The sequence below is a fragment of the Misgurnus anguillicaudatus genome, chromosome 14 (genome assembly GCF_027580225.2).
Source record: "Misgurnus anguillicaudatus chromosome 14, ASM2758022v2, whole genome shotgun sequence".
NCBI classification, from domain to species: domain Eukaryota; kingdom Metazoa; phylum Chordata; class Actinopteri; order Cypriniformes; family Cobitidae; genus Misgurnus; species Misgurnus anguillicaudatus.
The window spans coordinates 30,790,261-30,804,409 of NC_073350.2; the positions used below are offsets into that span (position 1 = coordinate 30,790,261).

The window sequence follows — 14,149 nt, forward strand, 5'->3', positions numbered from 1 at the left end:
TAGCAAACTACTAGTTGACTATGAGTACAATTGCAGTATAAAACTAGTAAAATAGTATGTTTACAAACTAATCATTTACTAGAAGTATAACAGTAGTAAACTGCTGGTATACTCATGAGTTTACTTGTAGTACAAATGAAAAACGTAATTGTGGAATAGTTGTGCACTTAAAGTTGACTACTCTTACACTTATAGTACACTTAGAAGGATACTTTATATAATAAAAAGTGGGCCAATTTAGTTTAAAGTGGTATTCAAGTAGTACACTTACAATTATGCTCCTACAACATAGATGTTAGTACACTTACTACATTAAAAGTGTACCTAAAATATACTGCAACATTACTTATGCTTTTTATATATAAAGTGTATATTAATACAATTAATTAAGTATATATATTTTCGTAAGGGTAGAGATGATGACCTCTGAATGGAACAACATTACAAATACTAGCTGAAGGGGGAGGTTTCTGCATCCTCTTGATAATAACCAATCAAAGGAGAATCAGCGTACCATGGGGTCTTGACTTTCGCCTGCCCCCTCTGTCCTGTAACTACGCATTATTTTTTGAGACATTGTGAGTTTTCCTTCAGTGTCACAATGACTCGTCCAGCACTCAGATTGATTCTGTTGGGCTTCTTTCTCATCTCTGCCTCTTCAGCTCCTGTTAAAAAGGTGAGGGTCACTACATATGAATTATAATGTGTGTCAAAAATAATAAAATAGTAGTCTAAAACAAACAGAAATATGAATTAAATAAATGTTCTTTAGATCATAACATTATTTTAAAATATAAGAATTGTTAAATATCTATTGTGTATTTTTGAACTCTTTTTTCACTAAAAAGATGAGCATTACTTTAATCTGTTTGGTTGCTCTGAATGTTTATTCATTTAACACAGTGCTTCTCAAACTGGGGGCTGTGGAGCCCCGGTTTAATGGCATTTTATAAAATGAATTAATTTATCATAAATTCTGTGTAATAAAATCTGAATAAAATAAGGCTACTAACCAACAGCACTAAATTAAGTAATTAAATATGTTTTGTTTAATTCAGATTTTAAGTTTTGTAATGTTTAAAGTCATAAATTTTCTTTGCGGGGCATTGAAGGGAAACAGACACTTATAAAAAGTGACTTACAAATAATGAGCATATTTATCATATAGTGGTCCCAAGTTTCTATAGTAAGCAAGAAAATACATTGTTTATCAAAAGGAAAACTGAACTTTGTGTCACCACACTGAGATTTAACCATTAACCTGTATTTGTCCTCTGACCAGATATTTACTGAAAACCTGAAAAGTAAATATTTGTGCATGCAAAAAGAAGGCGTAAATATCACCCATTTCTACATGACTACACTTTAATGATACTTTTTGATTTCTCAACACAGACACAAGATGTGAATATTTACAGTTTCTACATTAACTCTACTGTGACCAGTCGCTACGCCACCACAATCATCACAAGCCGTGTGGCAAACAGACTTAATGAATCTCAGGAGATCTTCTTTGAAGTGAAAATACCCAAGAATGCCTTCATCAGCAAATTCAGAATGTGGGTAAATATATTACACAATATACAGATAAGAGAGAAAGTCATTGCTAGCATGTGGGGCGAAGTTTAATGTAGGCTGAGGATTTAACCAAATTAGAACAAAATTCAAATAATGTTGTCATGACATATAAAGTCTACCTTCTGCTAAAATGTATAACAGTTAACATTATAAAAATAGTTTAACAAATAAATGCAAATTTCCCTGCAGGACCATAGATGGAAAGAGCTATGATGGAGTTGTGAAGGAGAAAGCAGACGCTCAGCAGCAGTACAGTCAAGCAGTTTCACAAGGACAAAGTGCTGGACTCATCAAGTATTGATCATTTGAAACAAACATATATCATTCACACATCTATAAAGTATGTATTTATAGGAAGAGCAGTAATATGATGGGCGTAATTTTCCTCATCAAGTCTGTTGGAAGGACTTTAGAAGAATTTAAAACATCAGTGAATGTGGCCGCTCTCAGTAAAGTCACCTTTGAGTTGACTTATGAGGAACTGCTAAAGCGTCGCCTTGGCAAATATGAGCTGCTCATCAATGCACAACCAATGCAGACGGTGGCAGATTTTAAGGTATGACACAAATATTATTACATTATATGTGGTGCATTAAATAAAATTCTTTATTGTATATGCGTTTAAGCATATGTCTGTCTTTATATTAGATTGATGTAAACATCCATGAGAAACCAGGAATTTCCTTCTTGGAGGTGACAGGTGGTCTGAGCACCAATGATCTAGCCAATGGCATCAAAACTTCCAGAGCGGACAGCGATGTAAGCAATAGACGATAAAAATACAGTTATTTTATAATTCATGTAAACTTCAGAAGGTGACCAAGTGATCAATCCGAACATTTCAGGCATGGGTGACCTTTTACCCCACTCGAGAGCAGCAGACCAAATGCAAAGACTGTGATGAAAGTGGGCTGAAAGGAGACCTGCTCATTACATATGATGTTGAGAGACAAAATCCTAATGGTGAAATGAAAGTGAGTTTCAGTGGGTGGGAAAATACATTTGTGTGTATATAACATACTAACTTATTTTGCCTGAAGAATATTGCAAGAGTAATCCTGAATCACATTTAATTTCGTTCAGGTATCAAATGGGTATTTCGTCCACAACTTTGCACCCTCAGATCTTCCACGTATTCCCAAAAATGTGGTGTTTATTATTGACCGAAGTGGCTCCATGCATGGCAAAAAAATTAAGCAGGTAAATAAAATGTGAATTACTGACCACCTATGAAAGCTTTAGATTAGTTGCTAGAGACCATGATGATTATAACAAGTTAAATATCTTTGCAAACGTTGTCACAAATCCTTCTTTTTGTATTGTTTTAATAATCCATGCCTAGCAAAAGAGTTTCAGTTTTAATATTTATCATATATGCAAAATAATAATGGAATAAATATTTAATATACAGTACATAATATAAATATATTAAAACAAAATTAATGGTTTCATAGTCAGACTCCTAAAAATGGACTGGAATTTCTGCATTAAAGACGATAAGTATTTCAGTAATTTTTCAATTCTTTGAATTTTTTTAGACACGTTTGGCACTGCTAAAGATTTTGAGTGATCTTTCTGAGGACGATCACTTTGGATTGATCACGTTTGACAGTCAAGTTGATTTGTGGAAGCGTGAACTCCTTAAAGCTACCAAGGCAAACCTGGATGACGCGAAATCATTTGTGAGGAAGATTACAGATAGAGGAGGTCAGTTCTCAATGTGAGATGGCAATATTGGAAAATTGTTATTTAATGAACAATGACACAAATATTTTTATCTTCTTGTAGCCACGGACATAAATGCTGCGGTGTTAGAAGGAGTAAATATGTTCAAACGGCAGCCACAAGCTGGATCTGCTTCAATCCTTATTCTTCTGACCGATGGAGATCCAACATCAGGCAAAAAATTACACTGATAAACATGATCACTGCAAACATTCAGCCACTGAACACAAGCTAAAGAGTTAACTCATTCCCCGCCAGACTTTTCACAATTTTCACAAAATGCCTTCCAAGAATTTTTTTCTATAAATATATAAACATACAAATATATCAAATGAAAGAACAGACCCTCTGCTTTCAAACAAACAAACCAACAAACAAACAAACCGGGGGGAAAAAAGTTCTATCCTATTCTCTTTTTATAACACTCTAAAAAAATAATCTGTAAAAAAAACGGATAATGTCCTGGCAGAAAATTTCCGTTCCGTACTTTTTCCGTTATGTTTACAGACATTTCCGTTTAATCAAAAACTGAACATTCTGTAGATTTATAGAACATTGTCCGTAGACTTTAGGGACACTTCAATCCGCCTATGAAACGCAACGGTGACAATCAACAACAAAGCTTCATGCTGCAATGCATGCTGGGTACCAGGATTGTAGAAACTCTTTCTTAACATTTACTGTCACCATTGTTGAGATTTGTATCCAAAGTGTTGATGTCTCTGAAGCAAAAACCACAGCTGACACAACTAATCACCATAGTGGTGACTTCAAAGAAATCTAAAAGAAACACAAACTGTACATTTAATGTGATAAATGTTACACGTCACGTCAGAAAGAAGATTTGTCTACTAAATCACATGTGTTGATGCTGGAATAGTTTATCTTGTTCTGACAGCATTTGTTTAGAAGCTAAACATCATCCATGTTAGAAAATAACTCTGCAAGCAAGTTGTAATTTTTGGTTTCAAACAGAGATGGTGATAGAGAGGCAAAAGTGAAAGATTGCAGCAGGGGTTATTGCACCCATAATGCAACATGTTATTTAAAAAAAAACAGGTAAAACGCCTGTAAAACATAAATACGGAAAATTCATTCGTATTTACACAGTACTTTGTACGTTTTTTACGGATTTTTTTTGAGTGAACTTCTTGAATATGGGTAGGTTTCTACTACAACCTTTTGAGCAAAAAGCTAAAATAATTGCATTTTTGTAAAGGAATTTTGTTAGAGATCATATTTAGAACGATTATCAAAACATACATGGAGTTTAAAACTAATTAAATTCATTTTTGCTTCAATTGTTTATAAATTGGGTAAGAGCGCCATCTAGTTGATAATAGCGGATTACCGTAAAATCTTGTCAGGAAAGTGTCATTAGCAGGAAAAATTTTCTCTTAATTGATGAGATAACTAGTCAATGGCGGGGAAAGAGTTAATGTCCACCCTCTTAACACTAGTTCAGACAGTTATGAGTATCCATTATGTGGTCCGTGTTATCCATAATCTCATGAGTAAATCAAAGGGTGAGAATTTAATGCAACACATTTTTCCAGTTAGATGGACGGATTTAGTGTAAAGAGGCACAAATAATAATATAAAACTGTTTATTGTATTATTAAAACATATATATTATAACAGGAATTTCCTTCTCTTACAGGTGAAACCGACACAGAAAGGATTATGTCTAATGTGAGAAAGGCCATTGAGTCAAAGTTTCCCCTCTATTGTCTTGGTTTCGGATATGATGTTAATTTTGATTTCCTAACAAAAATGTCACTGGAAAATAATGGAGTTGCTCGCAGAATATATGAGGATTCTGATGCTGATCTACAGCTGCAGGTGCAAAACAGTAAATCATTTAACAATGCTCAAATATGCCGTGTATTGAAGCGTATTTAACTCTTTATTTGTTTGGTAGGGCTTTTATGATGAAGTTGCCGTCCCGCTCCTAACTGATATTCAACTTAACTACATAGGAGTCTCAAATCTTACCCAGACCAATTTTGCCCTGTACTTCAACGGCTCTGAAATTGTGGTATCCGGTCAAATTACAGACAACAATGTGGAGAGCATCAGCACTGAAGTCATCGCAATATCAGTAAGATCCCGGCCCGTGTTTTATACTGATATTTCTGGATTAAAGCAGTTCATAAAGTTTCCCCTATATAACAGTATTCATAACGACAATGTTAACTATTGCGGTGCAGAAAGGCAGTAAGGTGACGTACCAAAACACTGTAACAACAAAAGATGTAATTGATGTCCCATCTGAACATGAAGATTTTGTGGAAAGACTGTGGGCCTACCTTACAGTGAAACAACTTCTGGACAAACAGTAAGTTTATAATTTACAGAAGTTTTTTTAGCTGGACACTGTGACAATAATCTGTTTTATAATGAAACCCAATCCAATACAGTAACTTGAAAAAACAAATAGTGTGGGGCACAAACTAATGCTTTTTGGCTTTGGCTCTATCATTCAAATATTTAAGTTAGATTAATAATTTTTTACACAATCAACACACACATTTCTGTTACAAATAAACCCTTAAAGTTTGTTTATGGGAGATACCGTTATCATACAATTACACTGAAAGTGACAGGAGTGCAAACGTGACAACTTACCCCATAGGTGGGGTTCATTGTAACAAACAGAGGGTTTGTTGTAACAACAATTTTTTTTTAAACACAAAAAATTCAATAAAATTTTGTCTATGTATACTAAATGTGGATATAGTTTATATATCTGCCGATAATAGACAGATATCCACACATTCATCCATCCATGATCATTCATCTAACCATTCTTTAATTTTCCATATAAATAGATTATTTGAAAGGGCTTCACAATTAAGACAAAAATCATAATTGTGAGTTATCTTCCCTGATATTGTATTAACAGTTCACATTTTGATTGATAGTTTTTACATTGTTTTCATTTTTAATTATACTGGAGGCTTAATTGTACCACTGTGACAACTAACCCCGCTGTGTAAAAAAAGGTTCAATTCCAGCTATCAGTTCTTAGGAGTTGCTGACATGTTTCAAAATGGTGTTATGTTTTACGTAACAAGACAGTGATTAAAATAATACAAGGTTGGATTTGATGACTTACACACCCAACTTAGAAATCGATTGTAAGTTGTAAGCCTAGACTGTATGTCTAATTTCTCTCTTTGTTTTTGTCTCAGGTTCTTCTTGAAGGTCCAGAAAAAGAGGCTGTAAAGAACGAAGCTCTCAAACTTTCACTCAAATATCAGTTTGTTACATCTCTCACATCTATGGTTGTTACCAAGCCACAGGAAGGTGACGTGGAGGTTGCAGACAAACCCAAAGAGGGAAAGGAATCACACAGACCTCCAGTTTCTAGTTGTAAGAAGTTTAAATGTGTATATCTCAAATGTTTATTCTTTCCAAAAAGTGCATTACAGTAGCAACATAATTTTGCACAACAAAATACAAAGTAACAGCAACATAACGAGTTTAAAACCAGTTGCTCTGGTGTGGTGACATAAGATATATAGTCCAGTATTTTTTTAGAGCATATATATAAACAACCCAGAATTTTTTAGAGCATATATATATATATATATATATATATATATATATATATTCCCCATATTCTCTACGATGTCAAAAAATGACATCTTTGCATTTAAAGAGTTCATAATAGTACCTCAGAGGTACAAACTGTACAAAAGAGTGCATATTAGTAACTAAAAGCTACATGTTGTACCAAATGTATACATTATATATAAATTCTGTATTTACTCTTTAATGTTTTTTTTAACAGATCCGCCATTACCTCCTCGAATAGGCTATGGTAAGGTATAAAATAGTGACAAGCTATGCACTCAGAATGTTGCAGGGAATTGTGTTATTTAATAAATGTGCCTAAATATCCTAACTGTGCCCTTTATTTTATATTCATGTTTCAGGTTTTACAGCCGATACAGGTATGCCATATTTGTTGGTTTTGTGAACAGTTTATTTTTAAATGAAGGATAAATTAAATTGAATCCCCACTCACAAAAAAATATTTCTTACTGGTTGTTTAAATTACTTTATTAGTTAAATAAGATGTTAAGAAGCAACACAAATCATGAACATTTTGAAAATGATCTATTGAAATTTATCATATGTGCCTAAATATCCAAAATGTGCCCTTTTATTTGTATTTTTTCTTGATTCATAAATTAGGTCTTCCAAGTCTTCAACTGCATCACGGTATGCCATATTTGTTGGTGTTGTACACATTTTATTCATTTTTTTGCATGTGTGTTGCAAACACTGTAAGAAAAAAGGTACAAAACTGTACATTTTCTGTAACATAATACAATGTTGTACCTTTTGGGGAACATTACTGTACCTTAAGGAACTATTGCGTACCTTTTAAAGGTACACATAACTGTTTTGTACCCCTAAAATTTAACCGGTACAAAATTGGTACACAATAGGTCCTTTGGGTATAATGTTACCCCAAAAGGATAACATTTCAATTTAAAGGGATACTTCACCGATTTAGCATTCAGCTTTGTATCTGTAGAAACCCGGCAGTATTACTGAATGACCATGTTTCCCTCCCTCATTTCCCCCTGAGAGGAGAGATATCTGCATTTTGGTTCTGCAAAAAAGTCCTCCGATGATGTAATATGACGATTTTTGCATCATCGGAGGACTTTTTTGCAGAACCAAAATGCAGATATCTCTCCTCTCAGGGGGAAATGATGGAGGGAAACATGGTCATTCAGTAATACTGCCGGGTTTCTACAGATACAAAGCTGAATGCTAAATCGGTGAAGTATCCCTTTAATGTATACCCATAAATGTACAAAAATTAACCGAAAGAAAAGGCGCAGTTTTGTACCTCTTTTGTACCTTTTCTCAAATTAATGTCATCATGTTTAAACTCAATTTGTAAAAAGGAAGTCATCTTAATCGTATTCATAAAATGTACTAAGAATCTTATTCATTATTCATTGAAATTTCTCATATGTGCCTAAATATCCATGTGCCCTTTAATTTGTATTTCTTTCTTGATTCATAAATTAGGTGCTTCAGGTCGTAGAGGGCAGCAGGGTATGCCATATTTGTTGCAAACATTGTCAGAAAAAAGGTTCAAAACTGTACATTTTCTGTCACTCGGGTGGTACCCTAAGGTTTTACCTTTACATGTATACAAAACATAATAAAATGTTGTACCATTTGGGGAACATTACTGTACCTTAAGGATCTGTTGTGTACCTTTAAATGTACAGTTAACTGTTTTGTACCCCTAAAATTTAACCAGTACAAAATTTCTCCTTAAGGTACACAATAGGTCCTTTGGTTATAGTGTTGTACACCCAAAAGGATAACATTTGAATTTATTTTATACCCATAAAGGTAAAAAAATTAACCTACAGAAAATGTGCAGTTTTTCCCCCTAAAAAGGAAGTCGTCTTCAATATTCAACCATTAAGAATATTACATGGAATTTAGTTATTTTAAGATTATTCATTGAAATGTGCCTAAATATCCCCTTTTATGTGCCCTTTTTTTTGTATTTCTTTCTTGATTCATACATTAGGTCTTCCAGGTCCTCCAGCGTATCCCGGTATATGCAATTTTTGTTTGTTTTTGTTCACATTTTATTTATTTGGTATGTCTAATCATTCATCCATAAAATGATGACAATTCATACTAAGAATGTTGCATGAAGCTATTTTAATATTATCTATTGAAAATCTTTATATGTCCTTTGCTAAATATGCCACTTATTTGTTTTTCTTTCTTGATTCATTAATTAGGTCTTCCAGGTCTTCCAGGTCCTCCAGGTATGCCATTTTTGTTTGTTTTTGTACACATTTTAGTCTTATTTTATTTATTTGGCATGTGTTGAAAATGAAGGATAAATGAAATTGTATCCTTACTCTGAAAAATGATTATTGCTGCTTGTTCAAATGACTTAAAAATCCTCAGAAGCAACACAACTTCTAAACATTTCGTCACAAATTATTGTCATCATTTTAAAACTAAATTCGTTAAATTTGGAAGTTTTCTTAATTGTTTTGTGTTTAAAGTATTCATCATTCATCCATAAAATGGTGACTATTCATGTACTAAGAATGTTGCATGAAGTTATTTTAATATTATCTATTGAAAATCCTCATATGCCCCTTGCTAAATGTGCCACTTATTTTCCTTCTTGATTCATAAATTAGGTCTTCCAGGGCGGCACGGTATGCCATATTTGTTTATTTTGTACACCTTTTATTATTCTATATACTAGTAAATATACTTGGTTTTATTTAGCATGTGTATTGCAAAAACTGTACCTTTTCTGTCGCTGAGGTGGGACTCATAAAGGTTCCACCTTTACAGGTAAACATAATACAATGTTGTACCTTTTTAGGGTACCTTAAGGATCCATTCTATACATATAAAGGTACAGTTAACTGTTTTGTAGTCCTAAAATTAAACTACTACAAAATAGCTCCTTAGGTCCTTTGGGTATAATATTGTAAAATTTAACCTTTGAGGGTAACACCCCAGCGACAGAAAAGGTGCAGTTTTGTACAGCTTTTGTACCTTTTCTCAAATTAATGTCATCATTAAACTAAATTTGTAAAGGAAGTCATCTTAATATATTCATAAAATGGTAACAATTCATGTTTTAAGAATGTTACATGGAATTTAGTTATTTTAAGATTATTCATTGAAATTTCTCATATACCTAAATATCTGAAATGTGCACTTTTATTTGTTTTGTTTTCTTGATTCATAAATTAGGTCGTCCAGCTCATCCATCCTATGACTGTATGCCATATTTGTTGGTTTTGTACACATTTTATTCTTGTTTTATTTTTTGGCATGTCTAGTGTGTGTTGCAAATGAAGGATAAATGAAATATATCCTTACTCAGAAAAAATATATTATTGCTGCTTGTTCAAATTATTTAAAAATCTAAAATCAACACAACTCCTAAAATTTTTGTCTCAAATTAATGTCATCATGTTTAAACTACATTTAACAAATTAAGTTATCTTAATCATTTTGTGTTGGGATTATTAATATTTATTTTATAAAATGGTGACAATTCATGTAAAAATGTTACATGGAGTTATTTTAATATTATCTATTAAAATTCCTCATATGTGCCGTTCTTATTTTATTTGGCATGTTTAGTGTGAGCTGCTAATTAAGGGTAAATGAATTTGTATTCTTACACAAAAAAATGATTATTGCTGCTTGTTTAAATTACTTTAAAATCTAAAATCTTCAGCAACAAAATTCCTAAAATTCATGTCCACATCCATATCCTGCAAGTAATTATTAGATATTTATGTGTGTGAGTGTGTACATAAATAACACTTTGATCCAATTATTTCAAACACATTATATAACTTGTCCTCCTTTAGATTTTTTGGGTAGTGATGATGATTCTGAAGATGGGTTGATTGGTGTGTATGAAAATCCATTAACTTTGATTCTGTCCTGAATCTGGTAAATGTATATAATAAATTTGTTAACATTTTTGTGGTTCATAGCTTATGCTAGGACTCCAGCCTGGGCACCTACATATGCGAGACCTAAATTTGTGGCAGCTACTCAAACAGGTGAGTGTAATATCTCTCAGACATTATTCAATATAGAATTTCATATCATAATTACCTCATTTAGACTTGGGGACAGAATACAAAACAAGTATTTTCTGCATTTAAATTTTACTTGCCAAATAAAAAAAAATCAGGTCTGAAGGTGTTAAGGGTTTCTATTGTTTTCTTTTACAGCAGTTCCCGCAGTTCGTAATAATCGGTTCCTGCTGCCTGCTGATGGTCAGCCGAAACCGCTTTGTTTTGATGTCCCTATTCCTCACAAACTAAAACTGCTACAGGATTCTGCTTTAGGTCAGACATTCATAAATTTGTACATGTATATACAGTATCTCTTTCATGAATGAAATGGGTATTATTTGTATATCGGTTAATAACAAATAAGAATGTCAAATGTCATAATGTAAGTCAAAACACATTTAACAAATGTCCACATTTAATCATTTCAAAAATGATATTTCATGAATTATAATCATTTGAGGTTATCTTGTCCAGTATTAACCATTATTATTATTATTATTATTAGGGTAAAGTGTAATACGTTACTTAGCTTTATACACAGGGTAATTAAGTTCAGCTCTGTTTTATGGTTTTCTTGTCATGATGACAAAATAGCTTCTTGCATATTGAAAACGCCACTCTTAATTTGGAATTGGAAAATACCAGCTACTGATGACAACGTTGTCAAGACTTTTCGTTTTTTTACCAATCATTAGATCCACCCAATATTAGGGTTAAAAATGAGCACACATTATTGAACAACTTATCTTTACTGTGGTATTTTGTGTACGTCTTAGGGTTCTCTATGAATGGAGAGTCTATGGCATCTAAAACTGGATTCCAACAAATCACCATTCATTACAAAACAAACCATCACCTGACAATAAATACAAACTCTATTAATTATAATGATGGCCAGAATAATGTTCAGTATCTGTGGGGCCAGGAACCTTCCCAACATAATCAAGAGGGGTAAATACAGCAGTTTCACCCAAATAATTGTTTTAATAAATATTCAGTTTTCTATTTTCAGTCTATGAAGAGGTATTATAATTACTTTATCTCAACAGTATCATATTGATTCTGCGGGACAATGAAATGGATGTTACGATTGGAAGTATCCGTGTTGTTATTGTACTTCATAAGAAACGTGGGGATGTGTTTCTGTGGCCTGCGGTTTGGCAACAACCAAAAAATGTCACTTTGGCAGGTATTTTAGGTAAGAAAGTAACACACTGTGTAAATAATTACACATTAACATTCAAACTCAACATGTATGAATATAACCAAAATGTCTGTGATCTAATCACAATATCTGTGTATAATATTTAAGGAAAAGACAAAATTTCGTATGAGGAGATTCAAGGGTCAACTCTAAAGATTATGGACAATGATGTGAAAGCGTCATGGTACGTAAAAATATGCATGTGTTTTTATATGTTGTCATTTACTTATCTAATAGAAAAATGTTTCTGCTAAATGTAGGGATGAAATGCCAGACTACAGATTTCCTTCAGCTCCAGTCGTCAGATGTTGGCTTGTGCCGTTCCAGGCTGTGATGAACGGAGAGATTTCTGATTTTACTGTAACTCACATGTAGAGTTTATAGCATGTGTATGTGATATAATACAGAGCATACCTTAACCATTTGCCTCTTTGCTCCTCAAAATCTGCTTGATTTTATCCATGTGCTTATCTGTCTTCATACTGAAGTCAAACCAATGCCTCTTGCAATTGGACACATATTTTACTGTATTCAAAAAATCACAATAAAATCTACTAAGCAATAATGTGCTCCAACCATCTGTGTGATGTTTGCTGGAGTTTTATTGATGTACTGCTGTAAATCTCTAGCAATATTATATAGGTTTACATTGGTTAAATATAAGGAGCTCAAATGCAAAAGCCACCTCTGCCAAAAATGATCTGAATTAATTAATGTTCTCTACACGTATTATACGTTCTTCAAATACTACTTTATCCCAGCTGCAGGTCATTCAGAAATAAAGTTTGTTGGCAGAGTCCATTAAGAGTCTGAATAATAAATGGTTGTGCATCTGAACTCTTTGTATACTACAGTACTTGTACTTTTTGTAGTAGGCCATAATATGCATGACTTGGATATAAAACATATATAAGACATAATTTATGCATTAACAATATCACCCCTTCTCACAGCCAGGTTAAGGATTATTATAAATCAAATCATAGTTTATCAAGTAATCATCAAGTTTAGCATTTGATGTTGTGTTTGAGTCTGCAGATACACAGACAAATTATATGTGACATTATCTCAGTGCTCTGTAGATCAGTGGGTCAGCACGATCTGGTCATTAGGTTTTGAAGAGGTGCTCGAAGGCTGAATCCTTCGCGCCCTGCATCTATTCCTCCTTGGGACCTGTCCGTGGTTCTGAAAGCCTTACAGGACGCCCCATTTGAGCCTCTGCACTCTGTGAGTGTTAAGTTTCTTACGATGAAAACTCTAACTTGCATTGGCTTCTGTCAAGAGGATAGGGGACCTTCATGCATCTTCTATCAACGATTCGTGCCTTCAGTTTGGACCTGCTGAATCCAGCGTAACCCTGAGACCCAGGTCCGGCTACATGCCTAAAGTTCCCACCACTCCTTTCAAAGATCAGGTGGTGAACTTGCAAGCGCTGCCTTTGGTGGAGGCAGACCCAGCCATTGCTTTGTTATGTCCTGTACGTGCACTATGTGTGTATGTGGATCTAACTCAGACAATGAGCTGCTCTGAAGTCCTAAAGCGTTGTTACGGTGGTCAGCAGAAAGGGAAAGCTGTCATCAAGCAGAGGATGTCTCATTGGATTGTAGACACTATTGCCCTTGCTTATGAAAGACAGGGTATTCATTGCCCCTTTAATCTAAGACCACACTCTACGAAAAGTGTTGCATCATCTTGGGGATTGGTTCGTGGTTCCTCGCTAACAGACATCTGTAAAGCTGCTGGTTGAGTGACACCTAATACGTTCAATAGATTTTATAGTGTTCTTTCCTCAAACCAGTAAGAACACCGAAGGTCGGCTCGTGTGTTGCCTTGCAGCCTCTGTTTTGCTCCACTATGGAAGGCCTTTAGAGCAAAAAGTCACAAAAACTGTTTTTGTTCTCCTCCACCACCTTAAGGGCTGATATTGCGCCGCATCGGCACTCTCACTAGCTGCATTCCTGAATACCTATGTTTGGCTAGGCCCCCATATAGCGCCCCCTTGAGGTACCCTATGCGTGTATTT

The 14,149-nt window shown here is 33.9% G+C and overlaps 1 protein-coding gene across 1 annotated transcript; it reads left to right on the forward strand.

Moving 5' to 3' along the window:
- The first annotated feature begins 517 nt into the window (after window positions 1-517).
- On the forward strand, window positions 518-12,691 carry LOC129427221 (inter-alpha-trypsin inhibitor heavy chain H3). The gene is given in 28 exon segments (XM_073876299.1): window positions 518-676; window positions 1,396-1,559; window positions 1,768-1,864; window positions 1,964-2,134; window positions 2,227-2,337; window positions 2,424-2,552; window positions 2,662-2,778; window positions 3,117-3,285; window positions 3,367-3,477; window positions 4,964-5,145; window positions 5,225-5,404; window positions 5,514-5,645; window positions 6,498-6,678; window positions 7,100-7,129; window positions 7,245-7,262; window positions 7,507-7,533; window positions 8,359-8,385; window positions 8,876-8,902; window positions 9,096-9,122; window positions 9,510-9,527; window positions 10,078-10,104; window positions 10,707-10,748; window positions 10,836-10,904; window positions 11,079-11,195; window positions 11,699-11,873; window positions 11,972-12,120; window positions 12,235-12,310; window positions 12,387-12,691. Coding segments are annotated over 28 exon segments (2,763 nt in total). The 5' UTR covers window positions 518-601; the 3' UTR covers window positions 12,502-12,691.
- The last annotated feature ends 1,458 nt before the right edge of the window (window positions 12,692-14,149 follow it).